At 35.2% G+C, this 20,932-nt stretch overlaps 1 protein-coding gene and 1 non-coding gene across 12 annotated transcripts in view; one reads left to right on the top strand and one right to left on the bottom strand.

The window, feature by feature from the left end:
* LOC106674408 (disks large 1 tumor suppressor protein) overlaps nucleotides 1–20,932 on the top strand; it is a 565,060-nt gene that overhangs the window by 322,227 nt on the left and 221,901 nt on the right. For 9 of the 11 annotated variants that reach the window (XM_024225925.1, XM_024225931.1, XM_024225932.1 and 6 more), the window contains 2 exons: nucleotides 16,269–16,373; nucleotides 20,513–20,551. In XM_024225925.1, coding sequence (XP_024081693.1) covers nucleotides 16,269–16,373; nucleotides 20,513–20,551 — 144 coding nt within the window. The remainder of the gene's footprint in view (nucleotides 1–16,268; nucleotides 16,374–20,512; nucleotides 20,552–20,932) is intronic. The other 2 variants (XM_024225933.1, XM_024225928.1) reach the window with 1 other exon arrangement.
* Nucleotides 11,877–11,949, bottom strand: Trnag-acc. Its single transcript has one exon. It is a non-coding gene; the product is annotated as a tRNA-Gly (tRNA).

The raw sequence follows: 20,932 nt of genomic DNA, 5'->3' as shown, positions 1-20,932 counted from the left end.
CTGATTAGATCTAGAGTTTCTGTATATTAAAAATCCTTAAGGCTTAAGGCACATTGCCGATGAATTATTTCCTGGGAAATATTTGTTTAAAAAAATCAGTGTAAACGTTGAACGGAAAACAGCCAAGAGGCAATTGAGATATTCACGCGTTTCATGTCATGTTCAACTTGAAAGGAATGTCACGAATTGAACAGAAATTTCAACTTGAATGTCAAAATTTTGATGAATCAAACTTCACTCGATCAACTCTACTTAAGCGAAGGCTCTTACGACAGATTTCATTCTAAACTGCTTCAGCAATGAATAGGGATATTTGTAATTTATTCTTATTCTACTAATTTAAATTAAATCAACCGACATATTCTTGTTAGTTGGATATAACAAAACTGAAAATACTCACCAAAACAAAGAAATGTTCCTCCTCATATTTAGTAAGGAATTTGCTTAAGGAAAGTAAGCTTGAAGATTAATTATTCTGTAAATAAACACCTTTTCTCTTGAACCACTATTCTACTGACAATGAGTTATCGACGTCACTGGCAGTTACGGCAGAGGCAGTTGAGGTTTCTCAGAAAATGGTCTCCCAGGCTTTAGCTCGATTCCCAGAGACTGGAGGTCCCGATATTGGATCTCAGCGCATGACGTCGCTAAGGGAGGATAAAAATATTGTCATTCCTGCAAGACGGAATCCTGTCCATAGTAATCTTTTCATACTGCTCGCCAGATCTTAACTAATGTACCATATGTGTTGGCAAGGCCTTTATCAACAGAAATCGTTTGTGGAAGTTGGCCTCACATCGTACGACCCTTTGAGCCGACCACCAGCAACACATTTCGTGCAGCGAGCGCCTGGAAGAGAACACCAATTTGAACGCTGTTATGCTTACTGATGAGTCTGTCTATCTAGTGCCAGCAGGCGCCGAAGAGTCTACCGAGAACAGGGTATGCGTAAAATGCCCCAGTACGTGCTCCCTTCAGTGCAGTTTGGACGAGGCGTTGTAATGATCTGGGATGGAATTTACACATGAGGACTAACTGGACGGCATATTGTTGAATACAACCTCACCGCAGTCTTTTATGTCCAAGAAATTATCGAGGAATACATCCCTCAATCCAGGGATCCCATTGCCAAGGATTTTCTATTTGTGTATGAAATTCTCATAGTGGCGGTTTTCCATCAATGTTTAGAAAACCTGGGAATTTCCCATCTGCTCCTTCCCCCATTGTCTCCAGACTGAATGCAGCTTTGCAAAATCTATGGCGTGAAATTGCTTATGAAATTAGCAACCTATTAGCAGTATGCCTAACAGGGGGACCGAGGTTTCATCTAAGAGACGGCAATATACACGGTATTAATTATTTACAAAAAATTAAAACTTTTATTGTGTTATTTTTCAAAATCCCATAATTAAATTTTCCTTCAGTAAAAAACAATAATTTCTAATAAGTTGTAAAGCAATTTATAATAAAAATAAAATAAAATGCTAGAGGGTGTAATTACTACAAAATTGGCAATATAATATTCATTTTTGAGCAGTTTACATTAGTAGATCATGTATAGTTGAACCACGCGAAAGCGCTTTAGATACAATTGAAACACTTACTCGAAATCGAACAAATGTCAAACTCACAACGATCAGGTACAGCTCGAAATTAAGATTTTACATTACCTATGAATATAGAATGACGAAAGAAGCCCAACTGCACCTGTCAATTATGTCATACCCTGGAGCAAATGGTTGGAAATACAACTCTCGCAGGTTAAAAGGAAAATGCCGTCAGGATCGCTGGAGTGAAAGCGTGTATTTTATATTTATTCAATTCTGTTTCTTTACTTTTCAACAATCTCATCGGTATTATTGTTGGTCTGATTTATTATTACAACTAGCATAGTCAAAGTGGTTGTATAGGTGAAAATAAATATTTTTATTTATCAATCTTCTAGATCATAAAGTTATTTTTATGTAGACCTTTATTTTGCCGATTTCTATGCTTGAGAACCATTTGTTAATATTCTAAATTGTATATTCTTAAACTTTTAGAATCTATGGTCAGTGTTTAGCCTAGATTTGATTCAGGAGGCTAAATAATTACGTACAAACGTACGCTTTTAATACAAAAATATTAAACGAGGGCAAATACAGCCTTTCTTGAAGTTTTTCTTGCATTTTAATTGGCTCGCTTTCAGGCTGGCTTTCATTAAAGCAATGGATAAATTTTCAATTAGATTTATTTGCTTTTTTCAATTAAATATATTCGATGGCTTCTCTTTGTTTATGCCCTTTGACGGTATTAGCGAGTGGATATTATTTCGATTCCGTGCAGGTCCGCAGTTCGTTAATGATTGGAGACCATCTACAGAATTGGCTGCGGTCAGGTTAGAAGATAATAACCTATAGAAACCGCGCGAATTCGTAACACGTAATTACTTGGCTTGCTTTATTGCCTTTAATTGGACTAAATGTATTTCTTTAACGTATTGGCTTGTTTGACCCTAATTCTACTATATTATGTTAGAATATTCAAATTTAAATCCACGACAATTACATGATTATAATAATAATTATCACTATAATTGGTATAATTACTATAATTAGTTTCAAATATAATGAAATTATGACAACCTTATTGGGAACGAGCTCAGCCATGATTTTTCAAAAAATATAATGGATATCTAACATATTTATTTATTTATTCATAGAAATATTTATATTTATAAAATAGTTAGAATTGGTTGTAAAATGTACATAACACTTTATGGTATATATGTTGTAGATAATGGCATTGTGAATTAAATTAAGAGTGAATGAGATTACGATGTTCATTCTTTTTCACAGAATATAACCTCCATCTGGTTATCCTATAAATATATTACAGCCAATTAACCCATTTAAATAGAATTGCTCTAGTTCACAATGCAGGTAATAATATACATAAATTTTCATAAATTTAATTCCATGATAAATAAATATTTCTAATAATAATTACTATTGTAATTATTATAATTAGTTTAAAATATAATGAAATTATGAGTTAACCTTATTGGGTACGAGCTCAGCCATGATCTTTCAGTAAATGTAATGGATCTCTAACATTTATTTAATTATTCATAGAAATATTTATATTTATAAAATAGTTAGAATTGGTTGTAAAATGTAAATAACACTTTATGGTATATATGTTGAAGATAATGGCATTGTGAATTAAATTAAGAATGAATGAGATTACGATGTTCATTCTTTTTCACGGAATATAACCTCCATCTGTTTATCGTATGTACAGCCAATATATTAACCCATATAAACTTGAATTACTCTAGTACATAATGCAGGTAATAATGTACATAAATTTTTAAAAATTTAATTCAATGACAAATAAATATTTATACTAATAATTACTATTGTAATTATTATAATTAGTTTCAAATATAATGAAATTGTGAGTTTATTTTATTGGGAACGAGATCAACTATGACCTGTCAGAAAATATAACCAATATTTAACTTATTTATTTATTCATTGAAATATTTATATTAATATAATTTTAATTATAACCTTTTAATTCACAGACCTGAGCTAGGTGTCCGGTTTTAGAAAAGTTTATGCTGTACAAGATGGCTTTTTAGCTGTTTCGGGAACATGTTAGTTTTTGCACTTTTTACGCTAACTTCGAATTGAGCTGTGGAGCCAGAAAATCGTCTGTCGAGCGACGTCAAAATTTTAATAAGCTTTCAATTAGTCACCTTCCACTTTACCCGATTTTTCAACCGTTTTCGAGTTATTCGCGATTTTTAAGCAAAGGTTTTTTTTAAGGTGCACATGAAGAAAAAAAAACATTCTATCTTCCATTTTTCATGAATGCATAAATTGTGCCCCGTCATGATTACCTCATCACAGAAAATCAATTTTTCCTTCCTATTTCACAGGTGTTGTGGCAGTTTAGCTTCGATTAACGTATTGAAACAATAGGTTTATGAATCGGGAGTGGAGGTCCATAACTCGAAAATGGTTGATAAATCGGACAAAGTGGAAGGTGACAACTGAAAATTGATTAAAATTTCCTATCTATTGCTATACGGGCCCCGTTCCTGGCTACACCCCTCAATTTGACGTTGTCGTAAAAAGTGCAAAAATTATTGTTCCCGAACTTTTCAATTTAGTGATGAAAGACTGAAGCTAGGAAAACGTTTAAAAATGCCATCATGGTCAGCGTAAATTTTCTAAAAAATTAAACCTAGCGCCTTCATACCAGGCCATTTTTCGGAAAAACCAGGTGGTCTGTTTTTGTTTAATGGGCAGTGTAGTTTTGAATATTTTTGATTTATTTTGTTCCGATTACAAATTGAAACTACAAACAAAATTCATGGCGAAAACCGTTTATTAGTGATGTAAAACTCAGTTTACTCCAGTCCAAATCAGAATTGATACTTTGACACTAGTATAAGTTAAATCAATGTGGTTTAGAACTGGTTTGGAAAATCCTGGATAAAGTTTCACCTGCAACAAGAGAAAAACAAAAGCCATCATGTTCAGTGTAAAATTTTCTAAAAAATGAGACCTAGTGCAGGTCAGTGACTTAAAAGGATGAGGAAATATGCATTTCCAAAGTTGGCCATTTTTTCGTGCAAAAACCAAGTGGTCGGTTTTTTGATAGGCAGTGGATATATTTTGTACATAACAGCATTGTGAGTTAAATTTAGAGTGAATGAGATCAATATGTTCATTATTTATTACAGAATAGAACTTCAAACGGGTTTTAGACTAAAATTGTCATAATAAATCGTGACGGTAATAATATTCATAAATGTAAATCCACGACAATTGTCAGCAACTGAATACTATTGAAATATGCTTTCAACTGTAATGATATAGTTAAATTTGTAGTGAACGAGATCTACCATGACCCTTGTCACCTCTGGATTGACATAAATTAGGGGTTATTTGTCCTGGAGCGGGAGCGACTCCCCCCAGGTTGGACCTCTATCGCGGGAGCGACGGAGGAGGCGCCGACGGTCTTCGGGTGTTCCCGAGATGTTGGCTAGTGGAGAAGGGCTCAAAACTATACCACGATTCTTTGTAGGTCAAATAAACGATTTTCTTTATTTAAATTTAATTTCTTTTAAATAACATTTATGATTTTAGTGTATATCATAGGGTTTTTTGGTGTAGGGTAATTTTAGGTTAGTTTGTAAATTTGAAAGGTGCGAGGTGTACCTAATTAATAATTGTTATAAATAAATTTTTCGGAGTTATACATTTTTTGAAATTTTCTTAGGATATTTTTTTAATTTTGTCCTTCTTTTGGGATTGGTAGTAAACGATCCCGCTCAGGCCATATCGGCCCAACTCCTCACACCTATTTATTTTATATAACAAAATATAACCGCCAACTAGTTATCCTTTACAGTACAGAAAAATACTCTTATTAATTTAACATAAATTTATCATAATAACTTCAGTAATTTTTTTAATAGCCATATCAATTGATCTCCAGCCAAAGTAAATGGGGTAACCGGGTCAACCAAGCTCCCCGGGCAAGCCCGTGAGAGGGAAAAGAGAATCTTGAAGTCTGCATTTAAAATTTTACTTTTACACTGTGACCCCTTCGAAATTGTAAATAAAAAACATTTAAATCGAAACAGGGGCAATATGCCTGGCGACCTAGCCCGTCACACACTAACAACTCCCAACAGGTCCCCACATAACTATGGCCCACCTCCGCCTAAGGCAAATTAAATTTCCAGATAGAATCATTCAGAAATTGGTAGAAAATTCAGAAAAATAGTCGTATTTATTTTGCAACTTTTCCGTAAGTTTCCGCATATTACAGCTTTGACAGTCGCCTTATCTGATGGATCTTTACTTTGTAATCTATCGGCTATGTTTTTGTCTTCTTTTTGTAATTGCCGGAAGCTTTCGAATAATTTGGATAGGGATTGTAATGGAGAGATAAATAAGGTAAGGTCTTCAAGAATGTTGTTTTTGTTGTTATTTTCATTATCGTCAAAGAAACGTTGATCCGCTTCTTGAAATCTCGACAAATAATCTGCCACCGAATTATTTTTTCCTTTAACATGCCTTGATTCAAAAGAATAAGAATCCAACTCAGAAATCCATCTAATTGCTTGGTTGGATGTGATCGTTGATCTATCTCCCTTGAGGAACATCGCTAATCCATTATAATCAGTGTATAATTTAAAAGGTTTGTTTTTTAAATAATGTTTAAAATGCCTAAAGCAGGGGGGGCCAACCTGCGGCTCGCGAGCCACATGCGGCTCTTTGAAGGATTATTTGTGGCTCTCGATAAATGTACCCGAGTTCCCTTTTCATTTCTGTGCTATTATATTTTTAAAAATTATTATCGTTCCGTATGTGTTTCAAAATGTCTTTTAAATTACTGACAACAAATATGAAAGACTAAGTGCAACGTTGTAACAAATTTCATTTTCGTCCATGTTAAGAACGATATGACTCATCGAAAACTGCGCGAACATAAACAGTGGCGGAATCGTCCGTAATCGACCGACTCCAGACCGATTTTGAATTTGTAAACTTTCATTGCCACAGTGTTACACATTGTAAATTACATTCGCACCAATGCAAAAAATCATCGACAATTCAAAAATTTCCTTGAAGAATTAAAGGACGAAGAACTTCCAAATGACATTAATTTATTTTGCATTGTTAGATGGTTATCTAGCTACAACGTGTTAAATCGTTTTGTAGATTTGTTTGATCCGATAACTGCATTTCTAAAAGAAAAGGAAATAACCTATTCAGAATTAGACGATGACGAGTGGTTACAAAACTTAATGTTTTTGACTGATGTCAACATTTGCAAACACTGAATTGCACAATTGCAGGGGAAAGATAAATTAATATCTGACCTCTCACCTGTATATTTAGTTTTCAAACTAAATTACAACTTTTTCAAAAGGACATTAAAAATAAAACATTTTGTCATTTTCTCGAATTAAAAAAATTTGTTCCAATATTAAACAAGAAAAACTCAACGAGTATATAAAAAAGCTAGAAGGAATATTGACGGAATTCCAAAATAGATTTCAAGACTTGAAATATTTTAAATCGTCTGTTGACTTTTTTCTGAATCCATTTGAAATTAACATAATTCACGGCGAGTTTTCCATTTCAAATATAATTATGACCCAAAAAGCATCTGGAGAATTAGAATTAATAGAGATGCAAGAAGATCAAGCTCTACAATTAAAATATAAGTCGACGTCGATTACTGAATTTTGGAAATTTGTACCAGAATCAAAGTATCCTGAATTAAAAAAGGCTGCTTGTCGAATTATTTCAATATTCGGAACAACTTACTTATGTGAATCATTTTATTCCACTTTAAAATTCGTGAAACCAAACACCGATCAGTATTAACTAACCAGCATCTCAAAGAATTACTGAGAAGTGCTGTCACCAATTATTCACCAAATTTTAAACAATTATCAAGAGAAGTAAAATAAATGTGTTTAATTTTTAATATTTAAATTCAATACACATATTTTGTATTTTTATTTATATGCTTTCAATAAATATAATTTCTGTAAAAAAAAATTTAATACCTTTTTTGCATACCTTTTCAACACGTATTTAATTGCGGCTCGCGAAAAATTTCAAATTTTGAAAAATGGCTCGGACTATCAAGGAGCTCTTGGCCACCCCTGGCCTAAAGCTTAATAATACTGCGTACAATTCTTTCTTGTATGTTGTATAATTTTTTTCACAATTTGTTAATTTTTTTGAATAAAATGCAATCGGCTGTACCCCATTATCGTTATCTTTTTGTGCTAATAAACTACCTATAGCTGCATTTGACGCATCAGTATAATGTAAAAATTCTTTAGAAAAATCGAGAACTGTTAATAAGGGTGGTGAGGTTAAAAATTGGTTTAACCTACATGTTTAACATTTTTGTAATGTTAGGGTAAATTAAATAAAATAAATTCCACTATAAACCTATTTATTAAACAATTCTTTCTATTATTAAAAAATAAACAAATACTTTCCTACAATTAAAAAAATAAACAAATACTTACAAAGTCCAATATATTTAATTATTTAAAAAAAAATCAATTTTTGTTTATGTAAAAAATAAAATAATAAAAATATAAACTAATTCTCCTATGGCCAAAACTACGAGCTCATATAATTTTTTGAAAAAGTATAAATCCTACATACGATATAAAAAAATAAATTGCACACTTCTTGTTTTCTGGTTTGCGCAGACTCTTACAGGCCACTTCTTTCGTCCTTTCCGTTTCTCGCTCGAAACCCGACTCTCTCACCATTCCTCATAGAGCCTCTTCCTTTTCCAATTGTCTCGCATTGAACGATGGGATATTCTAGCAGTAGGGGTTTGGCGACAATTTGAATGTTCGCCGCCGTAAGTAAACCTTGTTTCAGGTTGCGATCCTACCGCTATAGCCTCTTAAGCCAATTCGTCTAAATTTCTTATTAAATCTAAAGCCCGCATCACCCTCGACGCAGCAAATTACTGTCTCTTTTCCATCTTGAGTAAGACTATATATTTTTTGAACGATACCAATCAGAATACACTCGCAACTGCAGTTCCCTACTCTAAATATCCAATTTGGGAGATTACCCTAAGCTAGTACTCTCTACTGTCTGAGAGTGTAGATTTTTACACACTCAACACTCGCAGCATATTCACGGGGGTCAATCCTTGCAATAGCTATCATTTCAACACTATATCATCTTTGTTTTTAATAAACACTTATAATTGAATGTTGGGATCAGGACAGTTGTTTTGGACCTTGTGAGAAAAAATAAAAAATAAACCACTGCAAAAAAATACAAATAAACACCTTTTTTCTATTTAAAAAAAAAATAAAAATGAATAATACAGAATAAATTCCTTTTTTTAAATTAAAAATAAATGATACAAAATAAATACCTTTTCTATATTTAAAATGAATAATACCGATTAAAACCTTTTTTAAAAATACTAAACCAATACTTTTTCTTCAATTAAAATTAATGACATTGAGCCGGCAATAATAAAGAAAATCAATTGGCAGAAATAAAATAATAACAATAAAATGCTCTTGGGACAAGTGATTACCCTGCCAGTGCAGCTCGATGAAAGTCGAAGGTAAATAGCTGTCGAACTCAATCGAAGCCGGTTGCCCAGTCCGATGTGCCAGAAAGATCTCCTCTGACCAGAAAAAAGGCCGTTGAATCCTGAGATAGTTATTTTGTCGTCCCCGGGGAAAAAGGCGAGAGCGCAGAAACGCAAAGGCGAGAAGCAACCTGTCAGGACGCCACGCGTTCCTCGTCTGCCGGAGCCGCCGCGCATCAAGCGAATTCTGGTGCACTCGCGCTCCAATTTGAAAGTTATTATACACTACATAATCTTGGAAGAAGTACAGTTCGTTATATATATTTTTTTTGGTGGGGGGATCATAAAAACCACATCCCCGTCCCGTCCGGTCGTCAATATTGGGACTGAGTCGATCTTCAAAGAAATTTGAAATCATCTGAGAAAAATTTTATTGTTTCAATCTATAGAATTAAGATTGTTTTGCCCTGATGATGACCTTAAAATAGGTCGAAGATGTGTTAGCAACGACTGAATTTGCTTTTTCATCATGACCATTCAGTGATCCCGAGTATTCGTGATAAACTTTAATAAATACTAAACCATTTATATTTTAGTTTTCAATTGACCAAGTTAGTTCTTTCAATTAATTATTGTTTTTATGTAAGGGTTGGGTTGAGATAAAAAAGTCAGTGTCACGAGCGGGATTCGAACTCACGACTTTCGGCTAAATACGCCGCTGCTCTACCACTTGACCTATCGTGACTTCGATCCCCTCGGATACCAACTCTCCATCTCAACCTACAACCGTTCGAATTTTTCCTCTTTTTGCCATTTTCTTAGACTCAGACTTATGAAGTGGCCACGGGGAGCTGTTAGTGAAGTGATACTTCTTTTACTTATTAAATATTAATAAATACGCTAGTTTTCGTGGTCCGCTTGACCAATTAATATCATTCAATTAATTAAGGTTTTTAGTTGAGATAAAAAGTGGTAGAGCGGCGTATCTAGCCGTGATCGTGGGTTCGAATCCCGCTCGTGACACTGACTTTTTTATCTCAACTAAAAGCCTTAATTAATTGAATTAATAAATACATTAAAGTGATCCTTATTCCAAGGTTTATTCCTGCGCCAGATACATTATTCAGTTTTCTTAGTCTGATTTTTTTTTGCTGAGGAATAGCTGGAATAGAATAACCATACATCTGTAATACAATTTAGCGCATAACTCTTATGTTGTCACTTAATCACCTGAAGCAGTTCTCTCGATGCTCCCCATTCGAAGTTAGAACTTCATTACATTAAGGACTTGCGGTTTGAGTTCCTGCTTATTTGAAAGAGATGATGATTTTGCATGGAAATAGCCTTTTAGAAAAGCCGTATCTACATGTTAAATGAATCGAAATAATATTCTTATAATTTAAGTTGTAAACTTTTGAAATATTTAAGTATAAATTACATCAAATTGTGATAGGCTTTAAAGTACGAAAACCTTTAATCGTCCAGACCCCTTAGCATGCATTTATTCTAAGTCCGAAGGAAAATTAATTTCGTATTCCTAATTCGTCCGTTTGAAGGGTATGAATCACTAATTTCTTGGCGGGGTGAAAAAAATTGGGTCGGACTGGACTCTTTTCTGTATATTTTCTCCAGTTGAGAAATCAGTTTAATCAGCCGTTGACCTTTTACGGAAATAATGGAATAGGAAGGAACAAAAATTATAAGCCATATTACATTTTGCTTATTTGCACAGTAAGTTTCAGCCACGGTCGATATAACTCGTTTGGACTAATTGTACTACTTTGAGCAAATGATAAACGTCCGCTGCTACAATAGCACTGTGCCCAAGAAGATAGTTTATATCAGAAAGTTTCACTTTCCTTTAATGTTCTCCTCTTTCTTCTATTGTCCTCTTTTTATTTTTATCATTATTTTATACATTTCCTCTGAGGAGTTTATTAGCAAACATATTATCAGAGAATTAAAACGTTATATAATATTCTGATTTACCGTCCATTTTTTGGGGTTGTTTTTTCCCCCTAACTGGGTTTTAAGTGATGTGGTGTTTAAGTGGGTGGTAATTACGCAAATTAAGCCACTTTAATTACGTTTTTGTCTAGTGAGGAAAAAGAAAAACCCAGTTGTCATTTTCACAAGCTGGACCGTTATATATCTCCTGGTCTTTTCCATCTGCTGGGATTTATTGCTAGTTCGAGACCTTCCGTTTAGAGCCTTATTCCTGCCACGATATCATATAACAATTTTTGATATAACGCCTATTTTTTCTCTGCATGTACAACGGTTTTGGTCGGAAGAAAACAACAACATTGAAATACATAAATTGAAATTTAGTAGATAGTGAAGCGATGAATGGTCAACCTGTAGTTTGGAGGTTTTTTGCATCTAACCATCTTAGTGGTTCATTTATATGTGCACCACAGAATGATCAAAAATGGGACTTGACAAACTTAAAATGTAACTGGAACGCTACTGACAAGTATACACGGTAGAACAATACTGGAAAAGTCGGAAGGTTTAAGGTAAAGTAAGTTCTGTAAATCAGGAAGGTTTAATAACATCGAACTACCATTTTTTCCGGATTATTAACAAATCAATTTTTTTTGACGACAAGGTTCCAACTCAAAACTACTAGCCTGACAAATACGAGTCGGACTCCCCACCCACTCGGCCACCGTAGACCCCCAAGTTGAAATTATAAATGCACTAATTTCGTGGTCCGCTTGACCAATTAATATATTACAATTAATTAAGGTTTTTAGGTGAGATAAAAAAGTCAATGGCACGAGCGGGATTCGAACCCACGATCTTCGGCTTGGTACGCCGCTGCTCTACCACCTGAGCTATCGTGACCTCGATCCACTCAGACATCAACTCCCCATCTCAACCGCACCTTTTGAATTTTCCCTCCTTTTTACCATTTTTCCAATGTCGTGTAATCGGGTTGGATTCTCGACGTCAAATGAAATGGCCACGGAGAGCTTCAGTGAAGTATACTTCATTTTTAATCATTAAATTCACTAATTTCGTGGTCCGCTTGACCAATTAATATATTACATTTAATTAAGGTTTTTAGGTGAGATAAAAAAGTCAATGGCACGAGCGGGATTCGAATTTGAAAAATGGCAAAAAGGAGAGAAAATTCAAAAGGTGCGGTTGAGATGGGAAGTTGGTGTCCGAGTGGATCGAGGTCACGATAGCTCAAGTGGTACAGCAGCGCCGTATCAAGCCGAAGATCGTGGGTTCGAATCCCGCTCGTGTCATTGACTTTTTTATCTCACCAAAAAACCTTAATATTAATTGTTGAAATTATAATTGATCAGACTATATCTACCTTTTGGGATATGTATTTGGGGGTTTATTTTGTTGTATGTATTTTTGATACGGTGATATGAAACTAATTTTTTCCCATCACCCACCTTGGTCTAAACTACAGTGACAGGCAAAAATTCCACCCAACTTATTTTTTTTTCATTTTCTCGATAAAAGAAAATTCTGCCCTTAATCTGTTTCATTGTTTTTATCAATAAATATTTGTTTACCCTGTGTTTAAAATTAGGAATGTCAATTAGACGTAAACACACTTAAGCCTTAATCCAAAATGTTTAATTTTTACGGAATTTAAAATGTTTATTCAGTCACATTTGAATTCTGAAGCAATAAACTGTTTAGTTATTCAGAAATCGTGAGTTGCGGTCTGGTGTGTTGTAGGTTTCAGAAAAACATTTTCTTCGTCGTGCCAACGTTTCGATCTTTATTGAGATCATCTTCAGGGCCTGGGATTTACAAACATTGTTTACATATTACAATTACATTTTGGATGTGGAAAAGTGAATTTATACAACGCAAAATATTTTATATATTCAATCAAAGTATTTCTACTCACTCAAAGTGTTTGTCTTCTGTGTAATTGTGCCATTCTTGCGTGTCGTGTTGAGAGTGCCAGTGAGATTTTGCTGTTTTATGTTTATATACGTTGGATTTTTAAGGGGTGGGGAATGAAGTCGGTATAGAAAAGACATTTTTGTATAAGGCGTCGGCTTCTTTGAGGTGAAAAGGCCCTGAAGATGAGCTCAATAAAGATCGAAACGTTGGCACGATAAAGAAAATGTTTTTCTGAAACCTACATCACACCAGACCGCATCTCACGATTTCTGAATAATTATCAATTAACGGTCACTAATCACCACACACAAACTGTTTAGTTTTCATCTTTGTTTTCTTAATTTCAATTTTTAAACTTAAAAGTGCCACTTATTATTGAGGATGTTGCGCGTGGTGTGGTCCTTATTGATGACGGACATCAGGTATGCGGCTTTTGCCACCGGACTTTTTCAAGACCTACCAACGACGGACGCCCTAGGGTAAAGGAACCGTAGGATGACCGTTTTTTGACTTTGAGAATTTTGCGACACCTGCACTTTACTGTTGTTCAAGTTATTCGTCAGCTCCAGGAATTCGAGATGTCCAAATTTCTGAACTGCTTGAAGAAGATTAAATCAATAAAGACTGATGGCTCCCCCCCCCCGTAAGAGGACCTGAATTGACAGAAACACACGGAGTTGCACGGCTCCCATTTGCTCGAGAATATAGCTTTTGGTCGTTGCTTTGGTTTGCTGTACTTTTTAAGATGAGCGTAGATTTGCTTTATGATCTCCAGATGGGCGTGAAAGATCGTGGAGAAGGCGAAATGAAATGTATGAACCTTGTAATTTTCCCAGAGCCAACTTTCCAACGTAGCTCAGTGATGGTGTGGGAGGGAATTTCGATGGAGAGTCGCACAGAGTTGGTTGTTGTTCGTGGAGGGTCTTTGACAGCTACTCGCTACGAGAATGACGTATTGAAGCATAAAGCGTTGCCTATCCTCGTTGAAATCAGCGACAATCGTGTTCTAATGCCGACAACATGTCACTGGCATAGTACAAACGTACCTTCATCAGCATAAAATCACGGTCTTAGCCTGGCCAGGCCGTTCTCCATACTTGAACCCCAACGAACATTTATGGAATAAACTCAAAAGACGAATAAGAGCACGTCCATCACTTCCTGATACAATCCACGATCTGGAAAGGACGCTTCGTGAGGAATGGGCTAACCTCCAGCAAAGAGACATTTCCAGACTGGTAGATAGTATGCCGAGGCGTCTTCGAGATGTAATTCAGGCAAGAGGAGGAAATAAAAACGCGATATTGAAATGTTAAGTAAAAATCTTAAACAAAATCACAACAGATGTCTGTCCGTCTTTTTTAATTTTTAATTTTGTTTTTCATTTTACTTTATTTTTTTTAAAAACTTTTTTAGACAAAGACTCAATTATTAGACATTAAAAAACATGAAACTTGCATTAATATATACAAATAAGTGATATTACAAGTGGGCGGATTTTTTTGCTTGTCAGTATAGATTTTTCTTGGGCTGTCAGACGTGTTTTGGCTTACCTCCATCTTCAGTACTGGTACTGGATATTTACTACTACTCGTATTCCGTCTTGTTTAGTGGCGGTCAGGGCAGAAAATTATAGAAAACCACTACTTAAAACCGCCAGAAGCGGAAACACATATAACTGACCAAATCAGTAATCATATGCAGACCAGAATGATCATAATCGCGTACAAAATCATACATTGTATAACGTGTATTGAAAGGATGCCTTATTAAGTTTTTTAATAGGAAGGACCCCTGTGTTATGAATCATGCGAGAGCTTAACTGCCGTCTCGAAATGGAAAACTGGTGCAGAAGAAGAATACTTTAAAAAATTCATTCCTAATCTTAAGTTGCGCGGAGCAGAGGAGATTAACATGAATTATACACTGGAACAGAAGGCTGGGGACCGAAGGGCCTAGGAACAATTTTTAGATTTGAATCATGTAAGAATCCAGCTCGGAAAATGACCGCAACACGGGTAAAGCGAAGATCTCAATAGCTAAGAAATGTCACCTGCTAACTTTGGTGGTTCAACTGCTGTTATTACTCACTGATGATGTTTTAATGTGGTATTTAAGAATTTAAAGATTCAAACACCTATGGTAATATGACTTTAGGCTTCAGTGTGATAGTGACCGATCAGATCAGATCTTTTTTCAATATTTTCATGAACTGATCATTCCTATCTGCAAAGGCCATTTCGTCCAATTTAGAAAATTATTAAAAATTCATTGGCAGTGTTAATGCCTAACCCCACGGTTTTGGTAGGCTCTATTTTGTTTAATTCTAGGATGAAATTGAGAAGGTTCATTTTGTCCTGTTTTTCCAAGTTCCCTTTGATGTCCTTTACCCCTTCTCGCTCTAGATTGTGGTATTATTCTTCAGTAACAAAGCATGCACCTTTATTCGCATCGTTGACAATTCTTTCTTCCCATATTTCTTCATTTCACAGGCCAATATCAATTGATGAAGTACCAACTTAAGTATGGACCAATTCGTTTGTCGAGGTTTGAATAATTCTGGATTCGCATAAGCCAATTACACTCAGCGGAATGAACACAGAGAATTGACCCACTGTGCAATCGGTTACCTTTGTCCATCGAGTCCGTTTCGGTTGAGTTAACAGATTGTCCTTGCCAATTTTGCCAACCTTCAGATCCTGGAATGTTTCTTCAACAATTTTGTCCACGTAGGATACCAAGTCAGCATTTCCAAGTTGCAAAGAAATTGATACCAATTAACGTAACTAATTATTAATAAACGTAATAATTTTGAACGGAGGGCGTTAATAAAACAGTAAAGCTGTGAGAAAGTTAAATAAATTCGGTCCAAATACAAATTCATACTTTTGCATTAGCACCAAAGTTATGATGAGGTCGTGTTTTGTAATAAAATCACTCTAAAACAGTGGTTTTAGACGATTTATTAGTCGTTGCCCGACCCGACTTCGCGGGGGGGGATCATTTGTCATTATAATAAAGTTTAATGTCGGTTAACTTCTCACATAACTTTCCTCGAATTAAGTTAAACAATGGGTCCCGTGTAATTGCAGCCCCTTCAGCGCTGTCAAGAACTTCATCTCAATTTTGCCAGCTTCTAACTCGGTTTACAAGTCTTTGAATTCTACGGCCTGCCTCAGCATAGTCAAAACGAAAATCAATTGATGATGCGAAAACAGCCATGAAACGGGTGCTGATTTCAAAACTCAATTTTCGAAACTAATTTTTTCTTTTCGTTTCTGTTCCAGATGATAGGCGGGGATTTCAGAGGTGGAACCTTGCTTCCCATTACTCAAGCTCTAATAGGCCTACATGATCAGCGAGCTGCTACCCCTGAAGAAATCTATCCCCAAGTAAGTAATAAAAATTAATATTTTCCTCGACTTTGGAAATTAACCGAGTGCGTGTGCTTGTGTGCAATATAGTCACACTAATTTTGCGCTTAAGCACATTGTTTTTTGTAACATAAATTATATACACTGTGGACAGAGTTGTCAATTTGGAAACAATACAAACAATCCTCCATGGTTATGTTTTTAAAGAATTAAAAAAAAAAAAACAATTCACTAGTTATATAAATTTTTTCGATGGAAAAAATTGTATGCTTCAGTCCTGATATCTGTGAAAATAAATATTGTCCCATAGTACAAACCGACAGCTAAGCTGCAATACGTGTATGGACGAAAATAAATTAGGAAAGTTCTGTTAATTTGTTAATAGGGAAATAAAAAATACGTGACTAAGGGATTTAAGAGTTTTAAGTTAAGTTGAGTTAATTTTCGGGCTATAAATTCTTGTTTGGTCATTATATTAATATCCGAAGTCCCATTTGTATTGTAGATTGCATATTTGTTGTTGAGATGGCCAAATAGCAAGGAGCTGCGTGAAGGAAAGCTGTGATCCACCACATATGGGTTATGGCTCGCTATCTACCTTTAGGGGTTTTATTGCCGACCATTGCCTTGATATTGGCTACTCAGTTTTTCTTTTGCTCGTTAGGAGAAATCTCCTTTTTAGCCATTCGCTGGAACATAATATGGACTAGTTTCCTCGTCTTCTTGACAGAAAGTGAGTCTGTATTTGTCCAAATCTAGTATTTTCATGTGCCTAATGAGGCAATATTAGCAGGCTTTAATTTTAAGTTCCCGGTTTTATGATATTAGATTTGGTTGTAAACGAATAATCTACCTGAACTGCTAGCAATAAAAACATGTGCAATGAACTAAGTAATAAACATCTCAAACGTGCAACAATAATAATTCTTTCAGGTAGCCTGGCACTCCAAACGTACGATATCACTTGAAATTTATTGTGGTACTGCTTGAATACCCTAATAAAACCGGGATCTTAAAAATAGCCTAACGCTAAAGTGGGTCCCAAGTCATGAGGGAATATTAGGCGGCGAGGTAGCAAGATACACTTGCTAAAAAAACAACTCGGAACTGCTCAAAGGTCCTAATCCATTTTCGGCATAAACCGGATTAAAATGGCCTGGATGTTGAGTAACTAAGAACAGAACAAATATTGGGAGCGAAATTTAGGGAAAAGGCAAGGAAAAAAATTCTTGCAAAAACAACCCGATGAGAAAAAGAGGAAATACTACTTATTACAAAAAGGAATAAAAATTCTACGTTGTATATTTACAGAACAGGCTCCAGTAAAATACTACCCATGTAGATATGTGTGGTGATTAGTGACGGTTAATCGATAATTATTCAGAAATCGTGAGATGCGGCATCTCACGATTTCTGAATAATTAAAATACTACCTTAGAAAAAGGTACTCTCAAGAGCACCGATGTCGATTATGTCTAGAATAGGCAGAGCATATTTTTTGCAACTGCCCCGCAATAGCTAGCAAAAGGATATGGTACCTCCATTAGCCATGCAGAGCTTGATACCATACCCCTGAGAAGAATTGCCTACTTGATAAAAGAAAGACTTCCACGAAATCCACAAAATGGCCCAATAAAAAAGGATAATCGGGAAGAAAGTTGAACATAAGGAACTTTTATGAAAGGAACATTTAGGTTGTGAATGTTGGTTGGGCACGTAAAACATTGACGACGTTGACAACGAATCTTTGATTCGTGATTGTAGGTGGATTCTGCGGAGTAGGTTTGGTTGAACTACTTAGTTGTATGTTATATGTCCATATTGGTTTTACTACTGGGTTGTATGTGTATTATGTTGTAGAGAGATAGTTTAGAAATGTGCTAGTTAAGTATGGAGTAAACAGGTCAGTCGTATGCCTAGATACAGACCAAGGTAGCGTATGACATTATCGGTAAGAAGGGTCCTACGCGAAGGTTATATTTTCGTATTTGGCTGTGTTGAGTTTAATTCACAATTTTTTAAATTATTGTTCGTGGAAATATTGGTGTGTTTTGATGATTCGGTGAGCTGTTATGGTTCGGAGTTGAGGAGTAGAATGGCAGTTCGGGATGGGAATGAATATCAGCAGTATAAACTAAATAACGTAACAAAACAAAGACGTCGAGGGCTCTCGAGAAAGGAGAGCCAGGAGATCTGGCCCATACTCTAATTTGTAGAGTATAGGATGCATTTGAGTTTCTAGAGCAAACCCAGGTGCAGACTCGATCGAAAGCCTGTTCGACATCGAGTGAAAACCCCATAGAATTCGTTCTTACCAAGGGCAGATGCTATGCTGTCATAACACGATGGCACTGTTGAACCTGCCACATCCAAATTGATAATCGGAGATTATTTGCATACTTGGGATGTTTTCAAGGATATTATCAAGAATTGGCAGTAAACTAACTGATAAAATGGTATAAACAGTAGATCTGTTGTAAATTTAGGCTACTTTTTTGACGTTGTCCTGGGGTGTTGTCCTACGACCTGTGGGTCTTTGGATATTGATCCTTTAGTAAAATATTCCTTTTTATGGAAGTTTAAAATTTATTAGGATAGTCGGAGTTTGATTAATATTGCTCAAGAACCTCCCTGGCAAGTTTACTGCCACCTCCAGTAGTACCTGTCTTTTTAAGACTTTTACAATGTTACAGGTTCGGTTCTAATTTGTCCTTTCTTTCACGTGTGCCTAAAGATGTGGTATCAAAAAAAGGATTTTTATGCTCATAACCAGTGTTCCTTTAAATGTGTCAATCCAAAAAGATCGATTCCCTTAAGAAGCGATAATGTCTAATAAAGATCTACGTGAAAAATAATTTGAAGTGCTGACTATTCTAAAAATGGAAATGCCTCGACGGTAGAAGGAAAATTGACCTTTCCTGCTTACCCTACGTTCTTTTGGCCTTTTGCCAAATGTTAGTGGTTTCGCCAAAAATTTTAGGTGTGGGAGAATAGTGCTTTCCTTTGCTATCTGGCTTCTGCGCAATATTTCTTTCGCTTTGTAGTTGAAGTGGATGGTCTTGAATATAGGGTCAAGAATGCCATCGATATTAACCGTAGGGCCTATCCTTGCACTTTAAACTCCATTATTAATGCGATGTTGATTGGGATTCGGGTAGTGGTCTTCAAACATACAATGTCATTATATCAACGCCCAAGCTTTCGGCAAGTTTTATTGCCTTCTTCAGGGGATCTACAGAGACATAGGGACATAATCGTTTAAATAGTTATAAATTATTTTGTCAGTTTGTTGTTACTTACAGATACAAAGTCATAACTTAAACACATTACACATTTCACGATATGTATATTTACAAACTATATACATACATAATAAATAAGTCAATAAAAACCTCTTCTTAATAATCTCTTACATATATATGCATTTTTTTAAAACAGTAACAATTACTTAACAATTAGTATTCTTTAGGTACATAAATATCACAGGCGTTTGACTAGAAAATTGTGTTTATCACGTTATCAGGTGGGAGGTTCCCCACACTATCGCCTACTGATAACAATCATTTTCCACAATTTTTAAAACAAGATCTTAATTTCTAGTACATTGGTAATTCTATGTTATCACAGCCTGTTATAATAAATAAATATGTATGCAAGTATTGTTACGATCTTTGGAGAGAGACCTTGTCTTTTTCTAGTTTGAATACCACAACCCGAATCCCAATCAACATCGTATTAAAGGCTGGTTGATCGCATGACAAGTATCCATTATTAATGGTTAATTTCCAACGTCTCTTAAAAGGCAGTTCACTTGTATACTTCCCAGATTTGATTGTCAATTTTCAACACCTTTGTTTTAGTTGTCGGTAAAGAATTGTTTACAATTATTTTCAGAATTCGTGTTATTATCTGTAATAATGAAGAATTTTCCAATTTTTTAATATTATATTTGTCTTATTCATTCTTCCACATTTTCATCACAGTTTTTTTTCGATATACGAATGCGTAAATACCTAAAAATGATCGATACCTTTTCCCCATCCCTTTTTGCGCCTCTTGCTTACGCAGTACATGGGCATGATATTTGAATATAAAAGCCGACTCAGACTTGTGAAAATTATGAAATTAAACTTGTTTCTTCTTTTTTTCTTTTTTAGGGACATGTGAAAATAGACGGGGAGAACAACGAAACGCAGGTTATTTCGCTTTTAATTCACTTTCCCGTTTGATCTTCTACCATGCTATTTTACTGTCGTAGAATTTTACATGTTTTTCCTATCGTTCTTTTCTAAAATAAAAAACTTCCTTTTTAGTACGTTAGTTGTTTTCTATTGACGTTTGCTTGCAAGTTTTTTTTTAGCCTGTTTTATATTTTTAAATTTTGCATTAGCGTTATTTTAAGTATTTTGGATATGCCAATAAACTCTGTGGAGCGTGGTGAACCGGGAAATGCAAGAAAAGGAAAGTTTTTCAACCTCATCTCAGTGATAACGAAAATCGGGCCCCTGCCACCTTTAATGTGTTCATCTATTTGCCTTGGTTGTCGACACCGTCACCAAATACGCTTGGCCGAGTCG

Source organism: Cimex lectularius, unplaced genomic scaffold, assembly GCF_000648675.2.
Source record: "Cimex lectularius strain Harlan isolate CLEC.00 unplaced genomic scaffold, Clec_2.1 scaffold81, whole genome shotgun sequence".
In the NCBI taxonomy this organism is placed as follows: domain Eukaryota; kingdom Metazoa; phylum Arthropoda; class Insecta; order Hemiptera; family Cimicidae; genus Cimex; species Cimex lectularius.
Note: the sequence above shows the minus strand (reverse complement) of the source record. Positions and strands in the feature narration are given on the sequence as shown.